The sequence below is a fragment of the Lepidochelys kempii genome, chromosome 5, assembly GCF_965140265.1.
Source record: "Lepidochelys kempii isolate rLepKem1 chromosome 5, rLepKem1.hap2, whole genome shotgun sequence".
Classification (NCBI taxonomy): Eukaryota; Metazoa; Chordata; order Testudines; family Cheloniidae; genus Lepidochelys; species Lepidochelys kempii.
Genome location: NC_133260.1, coordinates 51,048,121 through 51,074,723, shown reverse-complemented (window position 1 = coordinate 51,074,723; position 26,603 = coordinate 51,048,121). Strand labels below are relative to the sequence as shown.

At 41.5% G+C, this 26,603-nt stretch overlaps 1 protein-coding gene across 2 annotated transcripts in view; it reads left to right on the top strand.

The window, feature by feature from the left end:
• The window catches only part of MCCC2 (methylcrotonyl-CoA carboxylase subunit 2), a 91,582-nt gene that overhangs the window by 13,531 nt on the left and 51,448 nt on the right, over window positions 1-26,603 (top strand). For both annotated transcript variants that reach the window (XM_073344321.1, XM_073344319.1), the window contains 4 exons: window positions 2,988-3,089; window positions 5,572-5,699; window positions 15,094-15,206; window positions 24,179-24,292. In XM_073344321.1, the coding sequence (XP_073200422.1) occupies window positions 2,988-3,089; window positions 5,572-5,699; window positions 15,094-15,206; window positions 24,179-24,292 (457 nt within the window). The remainder of the gene's footprint in view (window positions 1-2,987; window positions 3,090-5,571; window positions 5,700-15,093; window positions 15,207-24,178; window positions 24,293-26,603) is intronic.

The window sequence follows — 26,603 nt, the reverse complement described above, 5'->3', positions numbered from 1 at the left end:
GGCTTCTGCAGCTGACGCAGTCATCTTCACCTTCATTTTCCTGTTTGTTCGTAATCTAGAAAAGAAAAACAAGCTTTCCTGCTTTTTCAGGTCCCAAACGATTTCTCAATTTGGAATGAATTAGTCTAAAGAAAGAAAATATTCTTTCTACACCAGCAGAAGATTATCACTTCAACAGTCTCTGAATCCAAGTGCTTAAGTGACTTCCACCAGTTCACTGTTTATGACTTTCTTTAAAACATCATCAGCAAACATATATTTCTTGAATGGTTCGCCCTTAATTCTGAAGTTTATTATAGTTGGCATTATGGAGGGCTGATTGCTGGATGTCCATGTCACAGCCAACTCCTCTTCAGCAGTTAAGGTTTGACCCTGGTACCGAGTATTGAGAATATTTGCAAGAAAATGAGCTGGAGAGAGTGCTTGTCCCATTAGTTTTTTTAATGCTTGTAATTTAACGCTGTCATTGCATATTTCTCTTTCTAAGATCTCACTCAGTTCCTTTCAAATTTCAACAGCATCAGCAATAAAACAGCTATTTCCCTGCATTTTGTTCAAGGCTACAGAAATAGGCTTCAGGGTACTCAGCATGTGTTCAACATGTCTCTTAAGCCCAATGTTGACAACTTTGGCTGTGACAGTGCCATCTATTTTTTCACGATTTTGTTCACAAACTGTCATCAGATTAGGCTAGTTCTTGATATAGTGTTCGAAACAGTCCACTACTGAGTTCCATCGCACGTCTTGTGGGAGAGTTAACTTGGTTCCTCCCACTTTTTTCAGAGCAGCTGCTGCAAAGTGGTTGTTACGGAAGTATTTTGCAATTTCAACAACATTAGCCTTTATTTCTGGAACACTGAAGTCTTTAACTAGGAGGTGCGTCAAATGAGCACTGCAACCGTATGTTGTTAGCTTGGAAATCTCTTCTAAATTTCTTCTCATCTTGGATACATTTGCAGCATTGTCTATGACCAAGCTGCATACTAGACATTTGAATTTTTTTTCACAGTTTGTTGTAGCTTTTACTGCTACTTCTTGAAACTATTCTGCTATGTGTGCATTTCCTGATGTATCAATTGTTTCTGTAAGGAAGACATTTCCTTCTTCTGTTGTCACACAAGCACATACAACCGGATCATTGTGGACATTGCTCCACCCATCAAGACTCAGGTTAACAATTTCACCCTCTAGACCTTTTGCACACTGCTCAATTTCTCTTCCATATGCTTTATCCAGCAATTTGCCTGCGACATCTGCTCCGTTGGGTGGACTGTATCCTGATCTTAATGACTGAACCATGTTAATGAAGTGTGGGTTCTCAATCATACGGAAAGGAGAGTTTGTTGCATAAAACTGGGCAATTTTTTCTTCCATTACCTCTTTTTGTAATCTGCTGGTTCTTTTCACAAATTTGTCTATGGTTATTTCTGGATGATGGAGATTTTTTTTTCTTTTTGCTATAGGTGATATACTGTGGCTATATGACATACGTGATGTGACTGAAACACTATCGTTGGCAGATAACTCTGAAACATAGAAAATTATGGTGATCTAGAAGGTGGATAGTCTTCAGAATCCTGCATGTTGAGGATGGATTCTCCTTAACAAAATAAGTCAATGCAGTTATTTAATTATTATTAGCATACTGCTCATTTAGTATTACTCATTGCATTCACTGACACTCAGTACTACTTTAAAGATGAAATTGTAAAAGGAAGATCTGCCTATTTCAGCTGTTTATTTTTTATCGCAACTGCATCTAAAATGATGGTACCATAAAATAACAACTATATTCTTTGCTCAAACATGAGAATTCAAGAATAGTCCAGAAGGAAGACAGGCAGTCCTTAGGAAAGAAGTCTGAAATTAAAAAGGTTTACCAACCTGAAGATCCTGCATGTTCAGACATGTTCCTTTCATCATCTTCAATGCAGCTACTTCCTGAGAAGGAACGCTACTCATGATGTTGTTTCTTTCGGGCAACCAGGCCTTGAATTTCTCTGTTACACTGTTTGCATTTTGCACGCATGCCTGTCTTATCCACAAGTAGGGGAACTTCATTAAAATATTCTCAAACTGGGTCTCTTTTATGGCCTGCTGCCATTATAGGTTTTCCCTTCTAGTGAAAGAATGGTATGGTAGATGCCAAATCAATGAAGGCTACACTCAGAAAGGCCTCCAGACTTCTGGAATATGCTGCTCAAACAGTTTCACTTTCGTTTTTGCTGCCTGTCCCTCCCTTCTTACATTTGTCTCCAGACGACTTCTCCTTGTCCAGATCTATTCCGCCCCCAACAATCTTCTATTCTTTGAACTTTTTGAAACTTTGCACTTTCAGAGAGAGGTGTACACAAAATTGCAGAGGGACAATAGGGTTGAGGTCTGTTATTTCTCACCTCTATATATTATTTATTTATTTATTTAAAACCATTTTTGCTGTTAACATGCATGCTATCTTTGAAGACACAAATCCACAGTTTGAGAACTGCAAAACTAAGCATTTCTGATGGTATCTTCTAGATAGAGCACTGAGTCCCATTGGGCAGATAGAAAGATTAACCTAAATAATTTATACAGAAGCCTCTGGAACCCCATAAGATTGGGGTCCCTATTCCATGAACTATTGGAACTCATTTACAAAACTTTTCTTAAACATTATATGACTATATTGTCTCATACTATAGAATTAGAATTTATAATCCCTATTCTATGATGAAATATCTTTGAGCTATATTGTATCTTAATTAAAACTATCTTTAGATAGGTTTTTTCCTCAAAAAAATCCAATTTTGAATTTATTTTTTTAAATCATTGATTTTTATCCACCCTGCTGGCAAGTAGTGTTGGTTCGTAATCTTGACATATCTATTGTTTGGAAGATGTATTGCAAGAACACATTTTAAAGCCATGAACTTTACAAAAGAAAATAATGTTTGTCAGGCTGCTTCCGGTTAATAATCCTGTCAAAATGTTTGTCATTTTTTTAGGTCTCCATTCTTGGAGTTCTCCCAGTTTGCAGGTTACCAGTTGTATGGTAATGAAGAGGTACCGGCAGGAGGCATTATCACAGGCATTGGAAGAGTGTCGGGGTAAGAAATTGCCAGTGATCTACATATTATGTCTATTATACAAGCAAGAGGATGTTTTTGTGTGGTTCCTAGTTCCAGCCCTGGGAGCCATCTAGCACTTTGTTTCCAATATTAAGTTGAAGGCTTTCTCGTACTTGACTTCTATGACCCAGAAGATTACTAAAATGGCTATTCTGCCGATTTAGTTTTGACTTCAGGGAAAGGATTCAGCTGGGTTCTTATTATTCTTATTCGTAGGGCTTGTTTACACCTAAAATTCTGCAGCTGTGCTGTCTATGCCAATGGGAGAGGTTCTTTCATCAGTGTAGGTAATTCACCTCCCTGAGAGGTAGTAGCTAGGTTGACAGAAGAATTCTTCTGTCAATTTAGTGCTGTCTACACGGGGGTGGGGGGTGGGTGGATTTAGGTTGGTTGTGGATTTTTCACACCCCTGACTGATGTCATTAAACTGATCTAATTTTCTAGTGTAGATCAGACCTTAGACAATACATGTAGCAACGTCCCTATTAACTCATTTGAAGGCTGCAGTGTTATCTTTCTGATGAGAAATATGTGGTTAATTGTGCAAGGACATAGGTGAGGTAGAAAGGCAATTTTAAACATGTGGAAAGGTGTCCTGGATTAAGAATGGGGTGTGCTCATTTAAAGTCTCTCTAAGGGAGATTGATGCACTTGTTAAAACTAGTGTAATGGGATATTACTTTAGGGATGATGAGCCAGGAAGCTGAAGGAACCCCAGGAGGGTAATGATTTTATCCAGTGCCTTCTTGTGCCACCCACGATGTATGGCTTAATGGCCAAGCTCCTCTCATATTTCTTTCTTAAAAAAAATATTCTGAACAGCCATTTACCTTTCTTCAAAATAAAATCTGTTTTAGTAAGGGCATTCAAATGGCTTGTGGCTTTAAGGGGATGCCACTGAGGTGGAACTGTTCTTTGGGTTTGTTTCTAATAATGGGGAGGGTTTTTTTTTTTTTAGTTTCAAGTACCTGGGTCACTCTGGAAGATTTCTGGTGTTTGTGGATTTCACCTATTCTGTTTTAACATAAGTTGGCTGATCAGTGAGCAATTAACTGTTGCTACTTTGCTTTCACAGTCTGTCTGGGTAATTCATGGATTCATTGGTATGAATCCATGGTAGATTCTAGGTAGAGCCACTCACAGGCTCTTCTAGCATGAAGGTATGGTGCTGCAAAGACAGAATGGCTCAGAGTTAAGTCAGTAACAAATTTTTTAAAAATCAGCTTAAATATCTACACGAGTCTTAGTGCCAGATTATCAGCCTCAGCTAAGGTTCTGAGGGGAAGGGCAGATCACATGGTGGTCCACTGATTCTAGACTGGTGAAGTGGTCCCTGTGGGATGACTGCAGATAGCGTAGTTTAGAGCATCCTTGAACAGCCCAGAACTGGGTGATTGAAATGTATCTTAGAAACACCTTTTCCACTCCACTATCACACCTCAGCTACTCTGAGCCGAGAACCTGTCTCTTATTCTCTCAATAACCCAAGAAGCCAAGTTAGTTTATCTGGAACTGAAAAGAAATAGTTAACAAAATACATTACAAATTCATAGTTCCTTGGTTCTAAACTCCCATGTTGAAGCTAACACATCAAGAGCCTCATTTCTGCCATCAAATATAATACAGGTATATCTATCTAGTCATAACTGTTGATTACTATTTCCAGTTTCATCAGGAATGATGACAGCAAGTATTTTATTTTCAACCAGGCGCCAAAGTACAGTTAAGAAAACAATGTATTTTTTTCTTCCAAAAGTGTATTAGACTGAGAATTTCCGAAGTGTATTTAGCTACAGTTGGTTTTAAATCCAGCATGTGTGTTATGTTAAAATAACACTTTCTCTTTTCGTTAACGTCTTGTGGGTGGCCTTATGTTGAAAAGTAATATCGCTGTTGACGTTGACAGTGTGGGAGCCCTGCATTGTAAACTTTTTTTTTTCAGCTTACATACTGCTAATCAACAGAACAATTGCTTTGCCACATGAACAACAATTGAAGCTATAAAGTTGTTCCTTTAGTTGATGCAACTGTAGAGAAGGTTTGGGGACTGCTTTATATTTTGACACTGGACTGTCATACTATGGGTCCCCTTCTCAGAATATGAATGCTGCCAATACAGAACACAGAAATAGGGATTTTTCGAGAAGGACATGCACTTTGCAGCAGATTTTGAGAGTATAAGAAAATGTTTAACAACAGCTGTGCTCAGTAAAATGCGTGCAGCTTTCTTTAAAACTAGAGATTTCAGATGCTTCTTCATTAATAGTATTTTTTATAAGAACTGGAAGCAAATATGACATGAAATCACATGCAGCCTTGAAGAGAGATATCGAACAGTGGAACAGTTTTAAAGCAATAAACATTTAATGCTGATGGAAATTGTTGCAGTTATCATGGTTATAGTGGTAAAGTAGGTCAGTTGGGAAATATGTTTGGTTCTCATAAAGTTTCTACTTTTCAGAGTGGAGTGCTTGATTGTTGCTAATGATGCAACTGTCAAAGGTGGTACCTACTATCCAGTCACGGTGAAGAAACATTTACGCGCTCAAGAAATTGCAATGCAAAATCATCTCCCTTGTCTATATTTAGGTAAGTCCCATTACAAAAATAGTAAATGGCTGCTGTTAAACAAAGGTCAGGGATTCTAGCTAGAAGACTACATTTTTGAATGGACACCATCAACACTATATCTTGACTTTAATAAGGCTTCTGATGTCTCAAATGACCTTCTCATAAACAAACTAGAGACATATAGCCTAGATGAACTTACTATAAGGTGGGTGCATAACTGGTTGGAATACTACTCAGAGAGTAGTTATCAGTGGTTCACAATCGGGCTGAAATGGCATATCAAGTGGGGTCCTGCAGGGATTTGTCCTGGGTCTGATTCTGTTCATTATCTTTATAAATGATTTGAATAATGGCACAGAGAGTACATTTATAAATGTAGACAGTACCAGGCTGGGAGGGGTTGCAAGCCTTTTGGAAGACAGGATTAGAATTCAAATGATCTGGACAAACTGGAGAAATGTACTGAAATAAATAGGGTGAAATTCAGTAAGGACAAATGCAAAATACTACATTTGGGAAGGAACAATTGGTTGCACAAATACAAAATGGCAGTGCTGCAGAAAAGGATCCGGGGTTTATAGTGGATAAGAAACTAAATATGAATCAACAATATAATACTATTGTAAAAAAAGTGAACATCATTCTGGGATGTACGGTAGTACCTCAGAGTTAGGAACACCTTGGGATTGGAGGTTGTTCGTAACTCTGAAAAGTTTGTAACTCCGAACAAAACTTTATGGTTGTTCTTTCAAAAGTTTACAACTGAACATTGACTTAATACAGCTTTGAAACATTACTATGCAGAAGAAATATGCTGCTTTCCCTTTATTTTTTTAGTAGTTTACATTTAACACAGTACTGTACTGTATTTGCTTTTTTTTGGGGGGCTCTGCTGTTGCCTGATTGCATACTTCCAGTTCCAAATGAGGTGTGTGGTTGACTGGTCAGTTTGTAACTATGGTGTTTATAACTCTGAGGTTCTACTGTATTAGCAGGAGTGTTGTAAGCAAGCCATGAAAAGTAATTCTTCCACTCTACTCAGCACTAATAAGGCTTCAGCTGTAGTATAGTGTACAGTTCTGGGCACCACACTTTGGGAAAGATGTGGACAAATTGGAGAAAATCCAGAGGAGAGGAACAAAAATTATTAAAGGTCTAGAAAACATGACCTATGAGGAAAGATTGAAACAAGTGGACTTACGTAATCTTTTAGATGGGAGTATTTCAGTGCTGAAGAATTTATATTAAAAATATACTACCTCACAGCAAGCACATTTAGCGCACAGATGAAGAGAAGAGTGAAGGGGGACATTACATGCTAAGTCTTCAAGCACATAAAAGGTTGTTATAAGGAGGAGGTCGATAAATTATTCTCCTTAATCACTGAGGACAGGACAAGAAGTAATGGGCTTGATTTGCTGCAAGGGAGATTTAGGTTAGACATTAGGAAAAACTTCTAACTGTAAGGAACAAATTACCTAGCAATGTTGTGGAATCTCTGTGATTGGAGGTTTTTAACAACAAGGTAGATGAACACCTGTCAGGGAAGGTCTAGATCAGTGGTTCCCAAACATATTCCACTGCTTGTGCATGGAAATCTCCTGGTGAGCTGGGCCAGTTTGTTTACCTGCCGTGTCCGCAGGTTTGGCCGATCGCGGCTCCCAGTGGCCGCGGTTCACTGCTCCAGGCCAATGGGAGCTGCTGGAAGCGGCGCGGGCCGAGGGTTATACTGCTGCTTCCAGCAGCTCCCATTGGCCTTGAGCAGCCAACCGTGGCCACTGGGAGCTGCAATCGGCCGAACTTGCGGACGCGGCAAGCAAATAAACCGTCCCGTCCCATCAGGGGCTTTCTCTGCACAAGCAGCAGAACGCATTTGGGAACCACTGGTCTAGATAATACTTAGACATGCCTCAGTGTAGAGGACTGAACTAGATGACCTATTGAGGTTCCTTGCAGTCCTACATTTTTAAGGGTATGTCTACACTACGAATTTAGGTCGATTTTGTAGAAGTTGATTTTTAGAAATCGATTTTATACAGTCGATTTTATATGTCCCCACTAAGCGCATTAAGTCGGCGGAGTGTGTCCTCAGTACTGTGGCTATCATCGACTTATGGAGCAGTGCACTGTGGGTAGCTATCCCGCAGTCTCCATTGGCCATTGGAATTCTGGGTTAAGCTCCCAATGCCTGATGGGGCAAAAACATTGGCGAGGGTGGTTTTGGGTACGTGTCGTCGGTGCCCCTCCATCCCTCCCTCCCACCATGAAAGCAACGGTAGACAATTGTTTTGGACCTTTTTTTCCTGGGTTACCCGTGGAGACGCCATACCACTGCAAGCATGAAGCCCGCTCAACTCACCGTTGCTGTTGTGAGCATTGTAAACACCACTCGCATTATCCTGGAGTATGTGCAGGACCAGGCTAAGAGACGCCAGCACGAGGGCGATTGTGATGAGGACATGGACACAGACATTCCTGAAAGCATGGGCTGTGGCAGTTGGGACATCATGGCAGCAGTGGGGCTGGTTGATACAGTGGAACGCCGATTCTAGGCCCGGCAAACAAGCACAGACTAGTGGGACCGCATAGTGTTGCAGGTATGGCATGATTCCCAGTGGCTGTGAAACTTTCGCATGCGTAAGGCCACTTTTCTTGAACTTTGTGAGTTGCTTTTCCCAGCCCTGAAGCGCAGGAATACCCTGAAGCTGCCCTGACAGTTGAGAAGCAAGTGGCGATAGCCCTGTGGAAGCTTGCAATGCCTGACTGCTACCAGTCAGCTGGGAATCAATTTGGAGTGGCCAAGTCTATTGTGGGGACTGCTGTGATCCAAGTAGCCAGTGCAGTCACTGACGTTCTGCTATCAAGGGTAGTGACTCTGGGAAATGTGCAGGTCATACTGGATTGATTTGCTGCAATGGGGTTCCCTAACTGTGGTGGGGAGATAGACGCTGTCAAGGTTCCTCCCCCACTCTGAACTCTAGGGAACAGATGTGGGGACCTGCATGAAAACCTCCTAAGCTTACTTTCACCAGCTTAGGTTAAAACTTCCCCAAGGTACAAATTAATTTTATCCTTTGTCCCTGGATCTCCACTGCCACCACCAAACTCTAACTGGGTTTACTGGGAAACGTAGTTTGGACACGTCTTTCCCCCCAAAATCCTCCCAACCCTTGCACCCCACTTCCTGGGAAAGGTTTGGTAAAAATCCTCACCAATTTGCATAGGTGACCACAGACCCAAACCCTTGGATCTGAGAACAATGAAAAAGCATTCAGTTTTCTTACAAGAAGACTTTTAATAGAAGTAAAGAAATCCCCTCTGTAAAATCAGGATGGTAGATACCTTACAGAGTAATTAGATTCAAAACATAGAGAATCCCTCTAGGCAAAACCTTAAGTTACAAAAAAGACACACAGACAGGAATAGTCATTCTATTCAGCACAGTTCTTTTCTCAGCCATTTAAAGAAATCATAATCTAACACATACCTAGCTAGATTACTTACTAAAAGTTCTAAGACTCCATTCCTGTTCTATCCCCGGCAAAAGCAGCGTACCGACAGACGCAGACCCTTTGTTTTTCTCCCTCCTCTCAGCTTTTGAAAGTATCTTGTCTCCTCATTGGTCATTTTGGTCAGGTGCCAGCGAGGTTACCTTTAGCTTCTTAACCCTTTACAGGTGAGAGGATTTTTCCTCTGGCCAGGAGGGATTTTAAAGGGGTTTACCCTTCCCTTTATATTTATGATAGACGCCTATCCTTATCTTGGCACCAGGCCACCTTGCCAATCAGTACGTAAACTGCAAGGGGTACTTCTCAATGGTGCTGCAAGCACTGGTGGATCACAAGGCACGTTTTACTGACATCAGCGTGGGATGGCTGGGAAAGGTGCATGACGCTCTCATCTTTAGGAACTCCGGGCTGTTCGAGCAGTTGCAAGAAGGGACTTACTTCCCAGACCAGAAAATTACCCTTGGGGATGTTGAAATGTCAATAGTTATCCTTGGGGACCCAGCCTACCCCTTGCTGCCAAGGCTCATGAAGCCGTACACAGGCAGCCTGGACAGTAGTAACAGTTCAACTGTAGGCTGAGCAAGTGCAGAATGTTGGTAGAATGTGCCTTTGGACGTTTAAAAGCTTGCTAGCGCTGTTTGCTGACTAGGTTAGGCCTCAGCACAACCAACATTCCCATTGTTATTGCTGCTTGCTGTGTGCTCCATAATATCTGTGAGAGTAAGGGGGAGACATTTATCGCGGGATGGGAGATTGAGGCAAATCGCATGGTGGCCAGTTTTGAGCAGCCAGACACCAGGGCGATTGGAAGTGCAAAGTGAGGTGCGCTGCGCATCAGAGAGGCTTTGAAAACCAGTTTCATGACTGACGAGGCTATGGTGTGACAGTTTTATGTGTTTCTTCTTGCTGCAAACCCACCCCTTTTGTTGATTTTAATTCCCTGTAAGCCAACCACCCTCCCCCCTTTGATCACAGCTGGCAAAGGAAATAAAGTAACTATTGTTTTGAAACCATACATTCTTTATTAATTAAAAAAAAAGTGAGATAACTGACAAGGTAGGTGGGGTGGGGTGCGGGAGGAGGGGAAGGACAAGGCCACATTGCTTATTGTAGATTCATAGATACTAAGGTCAGAAGGGACCATTATGATCATCTAGTCTGACCTCCTGAACAACGCAGGCCACAGAATTTCACCCACCCACTTCTGTGAAAAACCTCTCACCTATGTCTGAGCTATTGAAGTCCTCAAACCGTAGTTTAAAGACTTCAAGGAGCAGAGAATCCTCCAGCAAATGACCCGTGCCCCATGCTACAGAGGAAGGCGAAAAACTTCCAGGGCCTCTTCCAATCTGCCCTGGAGGAAAATTCCTTCCCGTCCCCAAATATGGTGATCAGCTAAACCCTGAGCATATGGGCAAGATTCACCAGCCAGATACTACAGAAAATTCTTTCCTGGGTAACTCAGATCCCACCCCATCTAACATCCCATCACAGGCCATTAGGCCTATTTACCATGAATTTGTAGCCACACTACAAATCAAAACTGTTTGAATGGCAGCCTTCTGTTGTTTGGGCCTTCGTCTGGAGTGGAATCATAGAATATCAGGGTTGGAAGGGACCTCAGCAGGTCATCTAGTCCAACCCCCTGCTCAAAGCAGGACCAATCTCCAATTTTTGCCTCAGATCCCTCAATGGCCCCCTCAAGGATTGAACTCACAACCCTGGGTTTAGTAGGCTAACGCTCAAACTACTGAGTTATCCCCTCCCTCCAAGTGGCTGGGTGCCCCCCCTCCCTCCCCATGTTCTTGGGCGTCTGGGTGAGGAGGATATGGAACTTGGGGAGGAGGGCAGGCGGTTATACAATGGATGCAGTGGAGGTCTGTGCTATTGTTGGCTTTCCTGCAGCTCCAACAGACGCTTCATCATGTCCGTTTGCTCTCCCATTAGCCTCAGCATCGCCTCCTGCCTCTGCTCTTCGCGCTCACTTAATTCTTTCCTGGCCTCTGCCACTGAATGCCTCCATGCATTAAGCTGTGCCCTGTCAGTGCGGGAGGACTTCATGAGCTCGGAAAACATGTCATCGCAAGTGCATTTTTTTCGCCTTCTAATCTGCGAAAACCTCAGGGATGGAGATGATCGGGGAGCATAGAAACATTTGCACCTGGGGGAGATAAAAAGGGAGAGTAAAGTTTAAGATGATACATTTCTGAGAACCAAAGGGAGACTCTTTCACAGTGAATCAAGCAATTCACAGCACAGCACATGTGCTTTAGGTACAAGGTCGCATTTTGCCTTTTATATTGAGCACCTGCCAGTATGGTGACACATCACAAATGGCTGGGTAACAGAATTCGGTTTCCAGGCAGCCATGGTAAGCCTTTTGGTACGCGTGGTTGGCTTCTTACGCCTTCATGACATGTGGGAATGGTTTCAAACTGCAGCGCCATCCTTTCCCATAGCAAGCAATGCCGGCTGGGTTTCACATTTAAAAGGAGGGGCTGCGGTTTTCGGGTGGATGTGCAGCACACACCTCCCCCCACCCGAAAACATGGCTATTCTCTGGGATGATCCCTTCATGTCCATGGGGCCGGACGAGTTGCATCCGAGAGTGCTGAAGGAATTGGCGGCTGTGATTGCAGAGCCACTGGCCATTATCTTTGAAAACTCGTGGCGAACCGGGGAAGTCCCGGATGACTGGAAAAAGGCTAATGTAGTGCCAATCTTTAAAAAAGGGAAGAAGGAAGATCCTGGGAACTACAGGCCAGTCAGCCTCACCTCAGTCCCTGGAAAAATCATGGAGCAGGTCCTCAAAGAATCAATCCTGAAGCACTTGCATGAGAGGAAAGTGATCAGGAACAGCCAGCATGGATTCACCAAGGGAAGGTCATGCCTGACTAATCTAATCGCCTTTTATGATGAGATTACTGGTTCTGTGGATGAAGGGAAAGCAGTGGATGTATTGTTTCTTGACTTTAGCAAAGCTTTTGACACGGTCTCCCATAGTATTCTTGTCAGCAAGTTAAGGAAGTATGGGCTGGATGAATGCACTATAAGGTGGGTAGAAAGCTGGCTAAATTGTCGGGCTCAACGGGTAGTGATCAATGGCTCCATGTCTAGTTGGCAGCCGGTATCAAGTGGAGTGCCCCAAGGGTCGGTCCTGGGGCCGGTTTTATTCAATATCTTCATAAATGATCTGGAGGATGGTGTGGATTGCACTCTCAGCAAATTTGCGGATGATACTAAACTGGGAGGAGTGGTAGATACGCTGGAGGGGAGGGATAGGATACAGAAGGACCTAGACCAATTGGAAGATTGGGCCAAAAGGAATCTGATGAGGTTCAATAAGGATAAGTGCAGGGTCCTGCACTTAGGACGGAAGAACCCAATGCACAGCTACAGACTAGGGACCGAATGGCTAGGCAGCAGTTCTGCAGAAAAGGACCTAGGGGTGACAGTGGACGAGAAGCTGGATATGAGTCAGCAGTGTGCCCTTGTTGCCAAAAAGGCCAATGGCATTTTGGGATGTATAAGTAGGGGCATAGCGAGCAGATCGAGGGACGTGATCGTTCCCCTCTATTCGACATTGGTGAGGCCTCATCTGGAGTACTGTGTCCAGTTTTGGGCCCCACACTTCAAGAAGGATGTGGATAAATTGGAGAGAGTCCAGCGAAGGGCAACAAAAATGATTAGGGGACTGGAACACATGAGTTATGAGGAGAGGCTGAGGGAGCTGGGATTGTTTAGCCTGCAGAAGAGAAGAATGAGGGGGGATTTGATAGCTGCTTTCAACTACCTGAAAGGGGGTTCCAAAGAGGATGGCTCTAGACTGTTCTCAATGGTAGCAGATGACAGAACGAGGAGTAATGGTCTCAAGTTGCAGTGGGGGAGGTTTAGATTGGATATTAGGAAAAACTTTTTCACTAAGAGGTGGTGAAACACTGGAATGCGTTACCTAGGGAGGTGGTAGAATCTCCTTCCTTAGAGGTTTTTAAGGTCAGGCTTGACAAAGCCCTGGCTGGGATGATTTAACTGGGAATTGGTCCTGCTTTGAGCAGGGGGTTGGACTAGATGACCTTCTGGGGTCCCTTCCAACCCTGATATTCTATGATTCTATGATTCATCCCTCCTCCCGCCGTGTGGCTATTCTCTGGGATGATCCCTTTTAGCCAAGCGCAAACAACCCAGCATGAACGAGGTCCTTTTACTGTTCCCTTACAAAAAGAAAAGGAGTACTTGTGGCACCTTAGAGACTAACCAATTTATTTGAGCTCAAATAAAAGGCTCAAATAAATTGGTTAGTCTCTAAGGTGCCACAAGTACTCCTTTTCTTTTTGCGAATACAGACTAGCATGGCTGTTACTCTGAAACCTGTTCCCTTACAAAAATTCCGCTATTTCAACCAGGTGACCATGAATGATATCACTCTCCTGAGGCTAACGCAGAAAGATAAAGACCTAATGTTGCTTGAATGCGACCAAAACCCAGGACCATTCGCTGCCATGCTTTGTGGTGCAATGATTCCAGACTACTTGCTACTGGCTTGACGTAGTAAAGTGTTCTACCATGGAGGATGAAATAAGACAGCCCTCCCCAGAAACCTGCAAAGGCCTTCAGAGTACCTCCAGGAGAGCTTCATGGAGATGTTTCTGGAGGATTCCTGCTCCATCCCCAGACACATTAACTTATTTCATACACGTTCACATATACAATGCTTTTTGATGATATGCTTATCTGTTCATTCCTTTTATAAAGGTAGTAAAGTGAACTAAAGACCCAGAGGAATGGGTTATTTCATTTTACTACCTGTGTAATAGAACAAAGCAAAAGAGTCCAGTGGGGAACAGTTGTGTGCACACATCAACCGTAATTCAAGTTACATGTAAAAGACAGGAACTGAAGTCATTTTGTTGTTTTATTATTTCTGTTGAAAGATTCTCTTAGAAAGTTACTTACATTTTTTGAAATACTCCCATCTAAAAAAGAATAAAAACTCAAAACTTCATCTGTAGTTTCTGTTAATAGCTTTCTACAATTTGACATTTTTTTGAGTATATTCCATCTCAATGTGTTTTACTCCATGTTTGTTTAATCAGTCAAAAAAGTCAATGGTTGAGTAAATTATTTTTTTAATTTTAGCATGCTTAGACATTTTATTAAATAAGCAAATGTGTGTGCTAAATGTGCTTGCTGTGGTATAGGTAGTATATTTTTAATATAAAATCTTCAGTTTAGCTTCTTAACAAACAATATTTGGCTTGTAAACTTTTACTGTCAGAGTGAATGGATTGCCAGTGAGCAATTCTGTGTGATTCTGTTCTTTGAAACCAAAGGTATGCTCTTCTGTGATTTATCAAGTTATAAGCAAAGCATTAGGCTCTTGCAACCACTCATGAAGTGAGAGGTTAAGAAGTGCCTCCCTTAGAATGTCTTTCCTTCTATATTGTTTTAATTAAGTGTAGTTTTAATTTCTGCAGCTACAGTGAATGATATTAGATTGTATATATGTAGGAAGGAAATAAGTTTATCCTGGAACACAGAAAATTTAATTTTTAATTTCCTGTTTTAAGGCCTATAAGGAAGTGTCTTTTAAAACAAACAGGTGTTTGTCAGATGAATTTCAAAAGATTTGTAAAGCCAAGTGTAATTACATCTTTATATGCAGCTACCATTAGTTTATCTAAAAATGTTTGGGATGCATAACAGCTGCTCATGTGTGCTCATCAATTTTCCTTTTGCAAATGGAGGCGCCTGGCCTGTTTTTCATGATTAGTATGTTGAGTATACATTTTTGCAAACAGGTGACATTTCAAGTAATTTTTAAATAATATGAAATAATATCTCTGTTTAAAATTGTGCAGGAGATAAATTGTATGTAAATCTATTTTTCATTCCACTTGACTTAGTTGACTCAGGAGGAGCAAACTTACCCCGCCAGGCAGAAGTATTTCCGGATCGAGATCACTTTGGTCGCATTTTTTATAATCAAGCACTCATGTCCTCAGAAAGAATTCCACAGGTAACTTTTTTTAAAGCAAAAATTTCTAGCTACTCTGCACGCCTGCTTCTTCAATCTGGGTGTAAGGCTCATCTCAGCGCCTCAGGTTTTTGGCAGCTTAAAGTTTTGCTGACCTGATGCTCATTGTGGGGATTTGGAGACATTGTAAACACCATGACTGTTCACAGAATGGCATTGTGGTTTACAAATAGGCTGTCTTTCTTCTCAGCCTCAAGGTTAGTGATGTGACTTAGCTGCTCCTGGAGTGGAGAAAAAGAGAAATGGTCAGCCTGGGATGAAGGAGTGAAAGAGAGCTTTAGGATATCATTTGCAACAGTTGATTATTCTGAATCAATGCTTGAGAGGTGAGGACCCCTGTGCATGATGGTGAGTGTAGACACATATTTAGCTAAGTCGGGTAGGGATGTGTGTGTGTGTCTGTGTGTATGTATGTATTTATACCATTTTTGTACAGCTGTTGATAGGGGGCATTTTCTAATGTATTAATGATTCATAGAATTACTGTTAGTCATGATGTCTCAATTAAAAGTGTTTTTTGGGGTCTTCATGTTTTAGACACTGGTATTACTGGTAACATGAGCACTTAATTCTCTGTATTCATTGCTGCATTCAATAAATTGATATCTAGGAGGGAGGGAGGATTAATAAACTTGACAGAATAGCTCACCTAATTAGAAAAACTATACATATGGAAATGACAACTGGAATCTTGTACATATTAGAGGAGTGTGATTTTTGCATATTTTTTGCTTTCTGTGGGTATTGTTACTATGTCTTTTTTTCGGGATTCTATTTTTGGTGAATTTTTATTTTGAACCTGGTTCGTTAGAATAAATTTTACAGTGGAAATCACATGGGTTTTTCTCCTTTCTTTGATTGACTGAGGCTATGCCTTCTAATCAAGAGGGACAACTTGGTCTAGCAGAAGCCATTTTTATTTGGATTCTCTGAGAGAGAAACTGTTTTAGCTGACTGTTCTGATCCAGGTGGGGATGTTGGAAAAGAACATTTCCTTCTGGCTGGAGGCAGGCAGTGGCCAAGAGTACAATGTTACATTTGCTATTTTCCCTGCTTAGTAGTCAGTGTCTTTTTTATTATGATACACTAAAAAACTTTATCCCAGTTTTACAAAGGGAAATCAATTTCCTTGAGAACAGTAAGTTCTTCTCTTATTGAAGATGAGGCCTAGTCCAGCCTTCGGTTCCAGCACACATGTGAGTGGGCACAAAGCTGATGAACCTGAACCTTGGCTATGGTTTACAATGAAATTAGACCATAGATAGGAAAAATTGGATTCATTTAAATTTAATTCTTGTTTTTAACTTCAGGGTCTGAGAACCTAAGTGAAACAATTCTCACATAATATTAGGGGGAACGGGAATTATGAATCACATTATTCTCTTGTGAACCCATTTCAAACTGAACTTGGAAGATCTCATTCAGCTCTACCATGGCATATTGAGGAATGTCGCCAACTGCTATTATTGATTTTAGAAAATATAGTCTTCAGGGTAGTAAGTTCTGCTTTCTACTATTTTAGCTTTATTCTTCCCCAATACTCCTACATATAATTGTTACTGAATGTCTCCTCTATGGAAAACAGGGCAGAGGCAGCCTCTGGCACCCTTTTCTGCTAGGTATAATTGGTGTCCTACCAGTTCAGTGGAATACCATGAGGAGGAGAAGGACCTTGGAGTATTGGTTGATCATAGGATGACTATGAGCTGTCAATATGATATGGCTGTGAAAAAAGCTAATGCGCTCTTGGGATGCATCAGGAGAGGTATTTCCAGTAGGGATAAGGAGGTTTTAGTACCGTTGTACAAGGCACCGGTGAGACTCACCTGGAATACTGTGTGCAGTTCTGGTCTCCCATGTTTAAGAAGGATGAATTCAAACTGGAACAGGTACAGAGAAGGGCTACTAGAATGATCCGAGGAATGGAAAACTTGTCTTATGAAAGGAGACTCAAGGAACTTGGCTTGTTTAGCCTAACTAAAAGAAGGTTGAGGGGAGATATGATTGCTCTCTATAAATATATCAGAGGGATAAATACCAGAGAGGGAGAGGAATTATTTAAGATCAGTACCAATGTGGACACAAGAACAAATGGATATAAACTGGTCATTGGGAAGTTTAGACTTGAAATTAGATGAAGGTTTCTACCATCAGAGGAGTGAAGTTCTGGAATAGCCTTCCAAGGGAAGCAGTGGGGGCAAAAGATCTATCTGGCTTTAAGATTAAACTTGATAAGTTTATGGAGGAGATGGTATGATTGGATAACATGGTTTTGGTAATTAAATATTCATGGTAAATAGGCCTAATGGCCTGTGATGGGATGTTAGATGGGGTGGGATCTGAGTTACCCAGGAAAGAATTTTCTGTAGTATCTGGCTGGTGAATCTTGCCCATATGCTCAGGGTTTAGCTGATGGCCATATTTGGGGTCGGGAAGGAATTTTCCTCCAGGGCAGATTGGAAGAGGCCCTGGAAGTTTTTCGCCTTCCTCTGTAGCATGGGGCACGGGTCATTTGCTGGAGGATTCTCTGTTCCTTGAAGTCTTTAAACTACGGTTTGAGGACTTCAATAGCTCAGACATAGGTGAGAGGTTTTTCGCAGGAGTGGGTGGGTGAAATTCTGTGGCCTGCGTTGTGCAGGAGGTCAGACTAGATGATCATAATGGTCCCTTCTGAGCTTAGTATCTATGAATCTATGACTCAACAGATAGTTACATTGCTATTGTGCTGAATCGGTGAGTGATTTGTTTGGAAGGAGTTTTAACTAACTTTATTCTCAGTAATGAGTTCCTTATAGTCCTTGAAAGAGACTAGGAGGCTTTAGGGAGCATAGGAAGAGTCAGCAGCCAGGCGGGAGACTGAGAATGCTGTGGACGTGGTACCATCCTGTGTAAATGGAGTACTTTGTATTAAGCTGTGTGTACACTACAGGTGCTATAGTGACATAGCTATTGCAATGTAGTTATGCCATGGTACTGCCATAGTGTAGACACAGACTATAGCAATGGAAGGAGTTTTTCTGTCGCTGTAGGAACTCCACCTCCTCACGAAGCATTCTTCCATTTCCCTACCTGCTTCTACATCAGGTGTTAGGTCAGCATAGCTGTGGTGCTCAGGGGTGTGGATTTTTCTATGCTATGTCAATTTAAGTTGTAAGTGTAGACCAGACCTCAATCAGTAGAAGCCTAAATGATTAGCACTAAAGTGACTCCTGTCATTGTCCAGCAGAGGGATTGTAGTATGAAGATAGTGACTCAAAATGGGAAAGTTCAAAGCAAGAAAAACGGGGCTGGAGAAATCTTGATTTTTTTTTTTTAGCAGGGTCCCTGGATGCTTTTAAAACATTTAAAAAAAAAATCATGTTCAGTATTTTCCTTAATACTCTGAAGTAATCAAATGTCTAACACTTAAACACATTCAAAATATAATACATTTATAGTGTTATATTTTTCATAGTTTGACCATTATATGGCATAAAAATAGAGGAAACATATTGGGTTTTATATAAGCAAAACGCTGACTGTAGGAAAGAAATTACTTTTGATTAAAACATATCTATCCCTCAGATTAATATGGCAATGGTGAGAGTTTTCTGAAAGCATTTACACAGGGAAAGAAAAGTGGAAAACATTTTTATTGCAGCTCCTATTACTTTAGGCTTGTTTTAGATTCTCTATCGAGATATCTTTGCTTTCCCTGAAAGTTTTGGTTTTTTATCTTTATTTCAAAGATATTTGTGTTTTTGAAAATCTGTTAATGCGTAGCAGTGACCTACATTATCTTCCTTGTCTGACAAGACATTTTCTTAGACTTGTATTGAGAAAATACAGTGCTAGCTTTTTTTTTCTATCCATGTTAATCATTGTTCTTGGCTTGATGTCCATTGTTGGCAATGTCAATACTAAAAAGTTGTGTTCTGCAGAAAATCAGACTGTTGGCTGCAACTGGAGTTTAATCTAGTTTGGCGACACTTATTCTACTTGACTATTCTTATTTCTTTTTGACTGAAATGAATCCAGAGTGGGTGCCAATCTTGATTATACTCTGTTACTATACTTTTGAACGTGTTTTCCATTGCGAGTGCTACTTTCAATAGCCATGTTTTTTTCTTTTCATTTAGACAAAAAGCAGTTGTGAATTAATATACCTTAAAATTTCCTAACAAAGCACTATGACCAAATAAACTTGTGGTTCTCTCTCAACTTACTGCGGTTAGACATACAAAACTGTTTCTCTTGGGCAAGAAAGAGTATCATCAACAATAACTTTTTAGCTCAGATATTGCCTTCACTTTCTATAACACTGGTGCTGTCCATGACACTGGTGTCACAGTAGAATGCAAACGCTTCTCTTTCTAGATTCATAGATTTTTAAGGGTAGAAGGTTCTACTATGATCAGGGCCAGCCCAAGTGTCCCAGGTGAGGAGCATCTTCAGTGCCCCCTCCATTTGTCAAACTTTTGACTACCTTATTTTTTATTGCATTTGCAGCCCATTTCATGACTTTGATGCACGATTTGCATGCATGAGTTATCCCGGTCTTATAAAACGATAAATTTGCACACTAGGATCTGTAAATCTGTATTTATTCATGCCATATATAAGCAAATAAAAAAATTGTTTCCCCTAAGCTTATAGAAACTTTAATAGTAAGAATAACTGAAATGTACTAACATCAAGAAATTGAACTGTGCACCAACATTGGGTGGACCAGTATTAAATAGCGTTACACTCGGTGACAGCCTTAGAATGTTAACCCTTGTCCTTTAGTTCAAAAGATTGCTTTTCTCACCTTTGCCATCGCGAACTGAAGCACAGCATCCAAGAGATCCAAAGACTGGCCAATGGCATTTTCAGGTGATAAAATAACAAGTGATGTCACTCATTGGCAATATGTTTTATCGATTGAAAATATGTTTTAATGAGCTGAGCTTCAAAAACCTGCACTCACCACTCCTAGCTGTGACCAGCAGCATGAGCAGAATCCTCAAAGCTATCCGCACATTAGGAAAAGTGTCCTTCAGCTCTGCATCATGAATGAGTTGGAGAACTTGGAGGGGAGAGCGCTTTCCGTGTGGCAAACTGTGATGGATGTTGTCCAATTTGACACAGAGGTCTTTATCAATGACATCTGAAGATTCCCCAGGTGTCAGTGTCTGGTGAAGGTTTGTACAATTGTTCATGAGTGTTTTTCTGTATGCTGAAAGCTTACTAAGGTCATACAACCCTCCAAGGTCTTTTTGTGGAGCTTCATTTGTCCAAAACTTTCTTCGATGGGCATTCAAGCAGTGTCAATGAGTGAGCAAAAAAAAGCTCCCTCTTGAATTTTTCTTCTTAGCTTCCCATCACCTCATCTTTGCCCTTGAACCAAACTGTCTCTTCTTCTGATGAATACTAGTGTCCTTGAAGACAGGCTTAAATCCTAAGTTTTCTGCCATTTCTTTTGCAGCAGTTATGGCAGCTTCAAATCTATTGTCTCTGTAGCCACAATGAAATCAAGGCAGCTTCTCCTCATAATAATGGTCTCAATGTCCGTCGACTGAGTTTGTAATGCCTTGCTTACAATGTTTCCTGTAACAAGATATTGTGCCAAATCACACTGAGACTAGAAATTTGAAGTCAGTGATCTGTTTTGCCAGGCGCTACTTGTGTCAGATTCTGGCCTGGTGATTGCACCAGTTCCATCAGGGCGTCATAAACCTTAGTCACTTGGTAACTCACTGGCCTTATGCTGTCATGCAGCTTTCCCAGTGAGTATCACTTAGTGGCTTCACGGTCAGATTTTATAACATTGCCCATGAAGATCTTCTGCCTGATAGTTGATGCTGGAAACAGGACATATATCCTTTGTAGTAATCTGAAGAGAGATACTGAATCTAAAGAAGATGCATCTGACACAACCGGATTGAGGGAATGTTAGCCACAATACATGAAGAAAGCTCTTGGATTCAGCACAAGAATCCTTCACTGGATACCACTGTTTCTTCTCTTCATGTTCACACTGTTGTTGCAGCCTTGGCTGTGGCTTTTATTTTGTTTTCATTCAAAATGTTTATAAATAGTTCTATTAAGCGTTTTCCAGTAGAGTTGTCCACTGACCTTGTGGCAAGGAAGGTGCTTGATAACATAAGGTCAGTCAATTTAGTTTTTGAATTGTTTTGCTGCAGTAATGGTCCATAGCTTCTTTATGAACTACTTGACATAGGTGCTCACACATGACATCATATTTCCCAAGATCTCTACCAAACTGAGGAAATTACTGTTATGTTCATCCTGGTCTATGTTCTGTTTCAGATATTTTCCCATCAAATCTGCCCCTTGCTGCAAACTAGATTGCAGTTGAGGTTTTCGCTTCCTATACTGAGCTCCTGAAGGCTTCTTTGGAGGCATCTTTTATTTTCTATAGGGGCAAACAGATAGTATTAGGGAGAGCAAAAGTCTATGTTCTGCAGTCTTAGAAAGTCATGAAATATGTGGTAAGCATGGCAAAAAAAGTAACAGTATTTTATGTTGTTGCGTAGATAGGAGTTCGAGAGATATCTCTGGCATCGCATTTAAATATTGTCTTTATTAATCACTACTTACATTCTTCAAGTCTTGAAACACAAGTACACTTTCACAGTTATACAATAAAACAAGGTTTGCAATATTGCAGCTGGACTCTCACTTCACTTCAGTTTGTTCTTCTATCTCGCTGACTGAGTGGCGATGCCCCTGCCCCTTATATACCTGCGAGGGCATGACTGACAACATTTTAGGAGGAAAATTTAGTTCTTAGAAGGTCTGGAAGGTTCCACGAGATTCTACAAAGTAATGCAATCAGTTAACTAGCTCTGTAGTCTAGCGATTTGGAGATCTATTTTACTTTGGATCCCAGAATTTTGAAATCCCAGATTTATATTGAAAAATTATTAACACAACTTGTATATCAAACACAACAACTTCATAAAAAACAAAAGCCCCTGGTGGGGGGAAAAAGGAGGGAGGGACCATTATAAGTGGTACTCTTAAGGAGTCTGTCATTAGACTTGTGGATACCTGATGATGTCTGATAAAATGTGTAAGAGAAAGTCCCATTGATTCATCACTCTGTCCTAGGTGTAATTCGGTGCACAGGATGCCAGCTGATGAAAAAGCTCCTTTTGACTCCATGCTAGGAGGCGTAATGGCATAATTCAGGCCTGTTTCAGGTGCAGGTGAAGCCCCCGACCATCTGTTTTTGAAGAGCACATTTGCTTTTTAATAGCAGCCAGTGGCAGATTAGTCACTGGGCCTACAGAACCTGTGTCGGGTGGGCAGGGTAGGGGAAGCCCCCCAACTCCACTTGCCGTAAGCAGTGCCGGGTGGGCGGGGCAGCCCCCATACTCCCCAACTGCACTCCCTGGCAGAAACCGGGGGGCGGCGGGAGAAGCCCCCCAGTGCCCCCCATCCCTGGCAGAAGCCCGGGACTGCAGGGGAAGCCAGTGGACGTCAGTGAAAGCTCTTGCGTCTGACCCCATTCCCAAGCAGAAAAATAAAAATTTGTCCCGGGCCTGGCCGCTGCAGAAGCGTGGGGGAGGGGGTGGCAGGGGAAGCCCCAGCACTGGGACCCTGGCTGTCGCTTGGGGACTAGAGGAGCTCTCACTGCCTGCTGACTCCTCAGGGCTGGGGAACTCTCACTCCCCGCTGGGGCCATGGCAAGGGGGCAGAGCTTCTCTGGTCTTGGGGCTGTAGTGGGGACCAAAAAGTACCAAACCGGTTGCGGGGCTGCAGTCGGGGGGACGGAATGTGGGGGGACCCTGGGTGGAATGGGACGGAGCTCCGGGGAAGAGGCAAAAAGGGGTGGGGGCGTGAGCAGGGCCACAGGCAGAGGGGGCGGAACGGCGGCGGGACCACAGGTGGACTGGGTTGGATGGGGCCCCTACACTTGCTCTGGCTCGGGGCCCCAGGAAACCTTAATCCACTGCTGATAGCAGCCATTAAGTTATTGCCAATGTGTAACAGTGGAAGATTGTGTGTTTTCGCTTTTTATTAATATTATCCCAATCTCTTTCTGTGGTTCAAACTGTATTTTCAGTAGGTGAGAGAGCAAATAATAATACATTAGACAATGGTATGCTTTGCACTGCCTGGCATTTCTGTGCCTTCATCAGTGTTCCCCTTTTTTTGTTTTCCATATTACCACTTTGTTCTGCAAGCTGCTTTGAAAGGATTTACTTTCTTGTGAATCCTTTTTGAAACTGGAGTTGAGAGAAGACTTCACTCTAGTATCACAGGCTGCTATGGTTTTTTTTAATATATATACGTTTGTTTTTGGATTCATAACAATCCACCCATCTGGTGGTATCTGGGGACAAGCCAGTTCTTTAAAAACACCACTAAATTAAGTGTGTGTGTGTGTGTGTGTGAGAGAGAGATAATACCTAGACTTCACCTCACCATTAGAAATAAACATGACATCAATACCATATGAGGCAAAAGCCTGAGAAAAGAGGTGTGCTTTATGTTTTGCTATTAAGATCAACAAACGTGGGCTTTGTTGGTAGACTGCTTGGAGGAGCAAATTAATTCCCACTGAAAGTGAGGCACCTCCTCGGAAAATGTCCTGCCCTTAGTCCTCAGATACTTAAACCGAGGGACTTTGTGCTTGTGTATATCAGCTGATCTCAGCTGTTGACTTCAGTGGAGCTGTGCTGATTTTCAGCAGCTGAGGATTTGGTTTAAATAATGGGAAAGCCCTCAGATGCTAGGACTATGTGGATCAAAAACACATCTAGAGTGATTCCATGTAGTTTCCAAAGAAATGCTAAAAAAAATCAGAAAAAGGTCCTATCTGTTCTGCATGGACATTAACAATCCCATGTCACTTCTAGTGAGCCTTTGACAAAATCTGCACAATAGAGATTAGTGAACAGGTGCCTTTGAATTTCAAAGAGTTTAGACTGATTTGTTAATATATATTGCTGTTTTTCTTTCAGATAGCAGTGGTAATGGGATCTTGTACAGCAGGAGGAGCGTATGTACCTGCAATGGCTGATGAAAGTATAATAGTTGGCAAGCAGGGAACAATTTTCTTGGGAGGGCCTCCATTGGTAAGTAGTCACATCTTTTTAGCAACATAATTTAAAACAATTTCTGCCTTTGCGTGTCTGAAAATTTTACAGCTGTACAAGTAACTCAGCCTTTCTCTATGACCTGTTTTGCTCCAAAGAAATGAGTAACTTTGAATTATTAAGATTACTTTTGCCTTTTAAAATTTTAAATCAAACCTTTTCTTTCTCATACTTGTCTGCAGTAGCAGTATAACAAGTGTATAATTGAGATTATGTTAAGCTTTTCATAAGAGAGACGTAAACTATCCTGGCAAAAACACTGTTTGCCAGTATAATTGCATCTACTCTAGGGCTTATACTGGCATAGCAATGGTGGTTAAATAAAATCACAAATAAAAAAAAATCACACCCCTAACTGACATAGTTTTGGTGGTATAAATTTTAAGTGTAGGCCTTAGGCAGGCAATTCTACTTTAAATTAACTACGGGATGCAATTTAGAAAAGAAGTTAAGATGTGGTATTTGCTGAATGTTAACTGTTAAAAAAATCAATAGAATACAATTAAATAAGGAATTAGGTTGACTCCCCACATTACAAGAGGCACTGGAAATAGATGACATGCTAAAAACACTAGATAAAATCTTGGCCTATCAGTGGGACTTTTGCTGTTAACTTCAAGGGGGCCAGGATTTAATGTGTAGGACCTTTTAGAACTAAGGGCTTGTCTACATGGGAAAGTTGAGCAGAATAGCTATTCCATTTGGATGCTGTATTTCAGAATAAAAGTCACTTCATTCTGGAATAATTTGTATGCTCACAAAGCACACTAATGATTCTGGAATAGTTTATTCCACAATAAACTATATTGTTAAACAAAGTGATATAATGCAGCACTTTGCTCTACTGCTCAATGGTGGGGTGTTTTGGGAACAATCTGAGGGGCTACAGTTGCCTAAAATTAGTAGACACCAAATATCTCTCAAAAGTGCTTGCATCTGAGTATGTAAAAATGGGGAAATCAGTTGTTAACTCTATTACTGATTACATCACACTACCCACTTCCTAGGGAGACAGTGATGGAGGACTCTGGTGAGGGAGTTTGCTTGTGGCAGCCAGTTAGGTCACAGGGAACATATAGCAATGTCATTTCTAAGTATAGCTAGATGGAAACAAGATTTTTTTTTTTTTAATGAAAATTATTCACCCAACAGTTGTGCATGATTCCATAACTTTTCTCCTTCCAGCGCAAAATTACTGCTACTGGCTATTTTTTCACATTCTGTGTCATTCTGTGTTTATTTGAATGGCATTGTTCTTATTCCCAATGTCCACCCTGGCATTTGAAGCTATTCCCTTCACTTTAGTTTTATTTAGTCCTATTAATCAGGGATTTCAGTATTTTGTAAATTTACTTGACTCCATGTATGGGTAAGTTTATAAATCCTGTGAGGTTCAAAAATAAGCATATATAGTTATTAAACATATTTCTGTGTGAACTTGATAGTTGCTGAACGTTAACCATTCTTTCCAAACCTGTCAGCAGAAACATCGTTGAAATGTGTGCGTGGGAGGGACATGAAGAACAAAATCATGTTGTTGTTTAGCATGGGAAAGTATTTTCTATATTCTTCTTCGACAGGTGTCCCTGTAGGTGCTCCACTCCAGGTGTTGGTGCATCCCTGCGCCTTCGCTCGGAGATTTTTACAGCAGTACTCATACTGGGTCACACACACACAGAGCCAGCCCCCACGCTCTGAGTGTTCCTTAATGGTACGCGTGCGCAACCGGTCTCCTCAGTTCCTTCTCTACCATCCTTGGCCTTAGATGGAGCTCAGCAGACTCATTAGAGACTTTTCTCTTCCTTCATTCATATACCTTCCCTGTTAGTTAGTTTGTTGCCAATAGTAATTAGATAGCAATTTTCCTGTCTCTTTCTCTAAAACTACCAAAAAAAAATATTTTTTTCTTCGTTCCTGTCAGAGGCAGCCGCTTCCAACATGCCTGGTTCCCCAGGCTTTAAGCGCTGCTCTAACCGCAGTGATGCCATCCCTCTTTCGGATGGCCATTCAAAATGTGTAAAATGTTTGGGGGAGTCCCTCATCCCCCCAAAATGTGCCTACTGCAGCAAACTTAAATCCAGGGCACATAAGGACAGGGAGCTGAGGTTAAAATTGCTCCTCCTTCAGAAATCTCTAGGGTCAGCTTCATGGGCACTGACTCAGCTACATGCCGCAGCCCTCCCACCTCAAACAAAGACAAGAAGATTGCAAAGAACCAGCACCCTCTCTCACCCGCAAAGGGTTCTTTGTGGGACAGGTCTACAGCCTCCCTCCCGGCGCTTCCCCAGCT